The sequence below is a fragment of the Suricata suricatta genome, chromosome 5 (genome assembly GCF_006229205.1).
Source record: "Suricata suricatta isolate VVHF042 chromosome 5, meerkat_22Aug2017_6uvM2_HiC, whole genome shotgun sequence".
Classification (NCBI taxonomy): domain Eukaryota; kingdom Metazoa; phylum Chordata; class Mammalia; order Carnivora; family Herpestidae; genus Suricata; species Suricata suricatta.
Genome location: NC_043704.1, coordinates 16014196 through 16020872, shown reverse-complemented (window position 1 = coordinate 16020872; position 6677 = coordinate 16014196). Strand labels below are relative to the sequence as shown.

Below are 6677 nucleotides of genomic sequence, written 5' to 3'. Positions count from 1 at the left end.
GGGGAATTAGCCTTGCACTGGAGGCAATAGCATATTGAGTAATGGAATAGCCATAAGCCTAACCATTTTCAGTGTTGAGATTTCTTAGTTCTTATGTCTGGATACAGCACATTGGTTTTGGCTCTGGGCTCCAAGGAATAACTCTTTTTGAATCCCATTAGTGTATTTGTTTCTATCAAGCCTGGGGGCTGGAGGGGCACATGGGTGACTCAGTCAGTTGAGTGTGCTTCTCTTGATTTTGGCTTAGGACATGACCCCACGTTCGTGAGATGGAGCTCCGTGTTGGTATTTGTGCTGACTGTGAAGATGCTTGGGATCCTTTCTCTGTCTCTCTCTCTCTCTGTCCCCTCTCACACTCATATGCTGTCTATCTCTCTGAAATACAATACAATGCAATACAATACAATACAATACAATACAATACAATGCCAAAGAATGCTATACAAAAGTCAGCAATTCTTAATACCATGCAACCACAAAAATGTGTTTTTTAATTCAAAATTTTATTTAATTTTTAGACCTTTATCTTATCTGTGCCTATCTCCCTAGAGTATATTTTATTGCTAACCAAAGCCATAGCTCTGATATAACCAGTATTAGTGAATAATCAGTTGTCTAAAAACGTACTCTTGCTTTGTGCTCTTTGTTCCTTTTTTAGCTATTTTTGTAATTGGTTATCATTATTTCCATTTGGGGTTCAGGAGAAGAATAGGAATTTCAGTGAATGAATTTCAAACTGAGGGAGTAACAGGAACTCTCTGAAGGTAGAAATAGGAAGCAGAACTTGGGAAAGATATTTTGGCTTCCAGAAAGGTGTCAGTGACTCTGATGCAGCATAGAACTAAATGCTGGTCCTCTGGGCACCTGAATGGCTTAGTCAGTTAAATCTCTGACTGTTGGCTTCTGCTCAGGCCATAATCTCATGGTTTCATGAATTCGAGCCCCATGTGAGGCTCTGTGCTGATGGCATGGAGTTGTCTTAGGATTCTCTCTTCCTCTCTAGCCCTCCCCCACTCACACCATCTCTGTTTCTCTCAGGATAAAGAAATAAACTTAAGAAAAATGTTGTCCTCATATCCCACTGTCTAAAAACAGGATCAGAGTTTTCAAAAGGAACATATTTAATTAGAAAGACGTAAGGAATAAAGGTATGAAAAACAGAATTGCTAACAACATTAAGATAGTCAATCTTACACTGTAGAAAAATTTGACTCCATCTTGTTTATACACCTTCTCTGGTACTTAGATTATGTAATTTCACATGATCTCAAGTTCATGTTTCTAAGATATTGAAAATCTATAATATTTCACAACTCCAATGAAATATGCCTAATTCCTTTGTAGCACTTATTCCTATTTGGAATTAAGCCATCCAATCAGATATACTTTGTTCTCTGGTTGTTTCAACAACTATGTTTCATTCTCTTTGTTGTTCCTCTAGATGAAATAGAATTGTACAGCAATACAATATAACCAGACTAATACTTTTCAAATTATTTATTCAGACCCTCTATAGGACACAGAAATCCCCCCCCCATATTTGAGCTGCTTTGGGGACAAAGTATGCAATTTTATCTGGTAGTCAGAATTAATAACTCAAACTCTGAAGTCTAACTCACTGGATTCAATTTCTGGATCCACCATTTCCCATCTGCGTGATCCGGACAACCTACTTAATTTATACGTATCTTCATCTACACTGAAAAACAAGGAGGATTAAAAAAAATTGTACTTATCCGACTAGGTTGTTCAAACCTAAAATTAAAAAGTACATGTATAGTGCTTGTTAAACAATTAGGACCAAGTTAATAAGAGTCATCTGATGGCTTTTGGTACAGTATTGCATAGGCAAGAAAATGTTCCTGAAATTCATTATGCTTAGTTTCTAGGAAAGAAGCATGCTATTAAGCTGTTTATGTCTTGAAGAGCCTGGGCAAGGTGATACCAATGCACAAGTCCAACCACAGCCTTTCTGTTCAAGCAGGAGGAAATTTCTTGATCTAGGAAGAGTGTTCTGTAACATGTACCCACTGAGTCACTTCTACAGTTTTTGAGAGTACTGCATCGACTACCCGGGTTATGTTCCAAACTGTGTGTGACCTTTGCACCTACAATGGAAGGGCTTTGCTTGGTCTCTGTCTTAAAATTAAAATCAAGTATAGATAGAGAAACCATGAAAATAAATGGAGACTGAGGCGCAAGAAGCAAATTATCAGATAAAATGTCAAATGGTCCTTACATATGTTGACACAAAGACTTCACTGAGCCCTTACTGCCCATGATGTCATGTAGTTGTCACAATCATTCAATGACTTAGGCCTTCTCTCCATTTTATAATAGAGGAAGAGAGTCTTAGAAATGTGGCCTTGTCCCAGGGCACACAGCTGGTAAATGTCAGAATTTGGATTTGAACAAGGTTTGGTATATTCCAAGGTCAAGAGATAGCCTATACATTATCACACCATTATATATTCATTTTTTTAACATTTATTTATTTAATTTATAAAGAGAGTTCAAGTCTGGAAGGGGCAGAGAGAGGGAGAGACAGAATTCCAAGCAGGCTCCACTCTGTCAGTGCAGAGTCTGATGTGGGGTTTGAATTCAGGAACCATGAGATTAAGACCTGAGCTGAGATCAAGAGTCAGACTTAACTGACTGAGCCACCCAGATGCCCTAACATTATCTGTTCCAATACCAAGAATCTTTAGTTCCTGAATCAACACAATTTCTCTTTATAAAGAGATTCAACGTGCTCCATGGTCCGTTAGAATAGCTAGATAGTGACCCCTTCTTGAGCTAACTTCTCCTTAGGGGAGTGATCACCCTCAGCCTGGAAAGAATGAATTAAGGTCTAGGATAATAAACAGAGTATATGAAAAAATGAAAACGTTATTTAACATTGTTGTCCCTTTCTCCTGCCTTCCCCTGCTCAACACACACACACACACACACACACACACACACACACTACTTAGCCATTTGTCACCAATATCTTATGTCCAAACAAGCCATATCCACTGAAGGAACATATATGAAATGAAATGAAAATGAAAGGCAAATGAAAGCACTGTTTTTCTTCTTGTCTTCAGAATCACTGGCCCAAATGAGTTGTACTCTTCCCAGACCCTCCCATTTGAGTTGCACTAGTAACAATCTTCACTGTGCATGAATTTCAACTGTGTTTGCATGATTGGCTGTGACAGGCATACTGAGAAGCTTCCATGCAGATGAAATCTCTCCTTGTCGTTGCCAGTGCCCTGCTGCTGCCGACACACTGCCATGCCCAGAAGTGTAATGACAACGTCTCTTGCCAGAGGAAGACTCTGCTCTTGTGGCTGCCATATGCTCAAACCGTCTTCATTCAGCCTCTTTCAGACCTGCCTCAGCTACCTCTCAACGCCACCCCTCTATGGCAACATCTCTGTACCTGGCGGTTTATGGATTTTAGGCTTAAATTGTCTTCTTTAGGATGGTAGACATGTAAATCAACATTAGCTTTGTCATAAACTCCAGTACTTGACAGCGCCCCTCTACAAGGCATGGCATATGTTTTCTTAGCATTTCCCTTAGTGGAAAGTGCGCTTTCATAACTCAAGATCCAAAACGGCTAGTCATCTAGTCATCTCTTGGGATGACTGGCTTTTTTCACCTCTCAGAGATTTTTGGGCTTCTCTACAAATCCGTGCCTCTCTTCATATTGAGTCTCCGAACTACCTAATCATGTTGTAAAATCTTACCAAACGTTTCCCGTATAAGAGGTCGTGTGCTGAGCACTTTCAAATTATTAACTTATTAGGTCTCACAGTGACACTGTCATTATCATCTCAGTTTTGAAGCTGAGGAAACGGAGGTGAGAGTCGTTAAATAATTTGTACAGAGCCACGCCGTGGGGATGCGAACAACCTTCACCCAGCATGGCTAAGATTTAGACCCAGAAAAATCTGACTTCAGGGCTCAAGTTCTTCACCTCTACCTTCTGTTACTCTGAAAACCGAGGGCCACATTGCGGAGCACACCCAAAGCTTCTCAATAGCCAAACTATTCTAAACAAAATTAATGTATCTTCATACATTCTGGCCGCATGGTTCTATGATGTACAAGTAAGCACGTTTCCCATCTTCTGCTGACTAGCACTAACCTTCTTTTATTCTGCTTCATACTATACAAACAATTGTAAGGGAACATATTCTCTTTTTTTCTCTTCCAAATGTTTATACCATTTTCATTTGGTGCAAAACAAAACCCAATAACATAACCCCCACAAAAGTGTTGAGTAAAAATAATAATGTGACAATTAAGTTCATAACTATAAATTCAGTACGTTTATTTAATACAGAGAGTATTTTCCCAACTCAGAAAACAACTTAAGAAATAGTGAAAAGAGGAAGCAGAATAGCAGAAATGTGGTGGATACATTATATTCAAAGGTCTCTGGCTACTCTGTGGTTATGAAGTCAATGGAAGTGAAATTGAAAATTCTCTCACACTTTTCCAGTAATAGATTCAGTCTCACAGTTGACTACAGGAGCATTGTGATACAGCAGATAAAATAGTAGATGGACAGGGAGTAGATACAGATTTCAGTTGTGGTTCTGATGTTATTAACAACATGGATAAGATTTGACAGAGTTGAACCCATCAGAATTCATAGGTCTAGACAGGGCTTAGGATTATTATTAATAATAATCCAATATTATCTATATTTCTGAGATCAGTAGCACATTATATTTATATATTATAATAAGCCAGATTCAGTGCTAAGTGTTTCTGCTTATAATAACCAGCCATCTTAGTTACTGGTTGCAACTCTTAGGGCTCTATAACAAATAGTGTTCTAGTGACCTAAAATATTTAACAAGCTTTCCAATCCCAGCTTACTACCAGGCATTCCCCAAAGAGCAAGAAACCAAAAAGTCTTCTCTTTGCAGACAGTAAAAGACCTGTCCATTCACTCATAAACCCATGAACAATAATATATATGTAGAGAAATAAAAGTTCCTAGATATCTTAGAAAATCAATTTATCTGAATTAGAAGAAGTTATCTCCTCTACACATTCTCTGCATTCTTCACTTACTAGGCAGTTGCAAACCACCAGTAACACAGCAAGTTGGCTCATAAGCGTTAGAAGAGGATTCCAGGAGTTGTGGCCCTGGTGCGATGAAGGCTGGACGCCTATGGGAACTGGATTCAGGGCTCTGAGACTGACATTGGATTGAGTCACCTTCCAGAATCTGACAACTCTTAGACCCAGAAGCCTTGGGTGGACAACTCTTTGCCCCGTGGCTCACAGGCTGGCAGCTCTGGACTACAGCTTGCTGGCCGCTTCCTGACTGGCAAGGCTGAGAAACACACGCCGACACCGCCGAGGAACGTCCTGATTGGCATATTGTCTTTGCACGGGGTCTGGAATTAAAACAAGTTGCTTGGACAACTCTGGGGAGGCAGGCACTTTGCATGCTGCTCTGCTCTGTGCCCAGTTCCTGCCTACACTTGGGCACTTTGCAGCTGGTAGTTTCACTGCAGGCTTCTGGAAAGTTGTCCAGGAGCCAGGTCCTGCTATGGCAGCTGCTGGGTAAAAAAAATCCATCTTCAAAGCTTATGAGCTTAGACCCATGGACGATGGCAGAGAGAGGTGGGGCCTTGTAGCAGCTCCTGGGCGAGTGGCCTTGGCTCTCGGACATACTGTCGAAACCCTTGATTGAAGTTGGTCATAAGGACCCAGCAGGCCAGAAATGAAGATTCTTTTTTGGCGAGATTATATACTCAGAAAACTGGGTGTTGGCTTTTTCGCAAGGCTCCTTTCCACCTCATTGCTTAAGCTAATTTGAAGTATAACATCTCATTAGCACTTTGTTTAGTAACATAGGAAGATGATGTCCTATTAACAAAGAAGCTGGCCAGTTTTGAGTCTTCAGTGTGGCTTTCATGTTGGCCCCAAGCTGACTCATATGGGTGGAGTTCGTCAAATATGAGTCCCAACATGCCACCCAAGCTAACATTTCTTTTTTTCTTCTTAGTCACCAGGAATCTCCATATTGGTAAATGAACAAAACAAATGGACATGAAAACAGCCAAATGTGTACTAATAAGTATTCAGCACTGGAGTTTTTAGAGATGCTCTTTTGGCAAAAGATAATAATATGATCAAGACATTTTCAGTCAGAAGCCAATCCAATTAAGCCAACCTTCATTCTACTCAGATCTACATCTGTCCAATTGATCAGGATGGGTGAAGGACTTGACAATGAGATCTCTTCTTACTGCTCACCCAAAGTACTGACAGTGGCCATTGTCCTATAAATGTCTTTCCCTTTGTCTAACATTTTGTTTCCCTCATCTTATTGAAGATCAAATATAAATGTTGCCTCCTTATGAAGCTTTTCCCCCATCTTCCTATTTGCAGGCTCCTACCTCTTCTGAATTACCAATAAACCTTGACATGTTCTTTATTATGACTGAATTTATACCAAGTAGTGTCTTTACCTCTATTTGTGCTTCTCCACGGTTGATTATTTGCCTTTGTAACAAGCCTGTCTCAGATGTGCTTTTCATTTTGTTTATTGTGTTTTGTTTTTTGACTGCAGAATGATGATTGACTCTTACCTTTATCACATTAACAGCTGTACTTAGCATAGTGTCATACTCATAACACAAGACCTGTAGAAGACATAACTT

The 6677-nt window shown here is 39.8% G+C and overlaps 1 protein-coding gene across 1 annotated transcript; it reads right to left on the bottom strand.

The window, feature by feature from the left end:
• Positions 1-5068: 5068 nt before the first annotated feature.
• Positions 5069-5683, bottom strand: LOC115292403 (keratin-associated protein 27-1). The gene has a single exon (XM_029940488.1). The coding sequence runs from the start codon at positions 5681-5683 to the stop codon at positions 5069-5071; it is 615 nt and encodes a 204-aa protein (XP_029796348.1).
• Between the last annotated feature and the right edge of the window lie 994 nt (positions 5684-6677).

Excerpts from the sequence above, each read along its gene's own strand:
- LOC115292403 (XM_029940488.1), bottom strand. The coding sequence starts at position 5,683 with ATGTCCGAGAGCCAAGGCCACTCGCCCAGGAGCTGCTACAAGGCCCCA.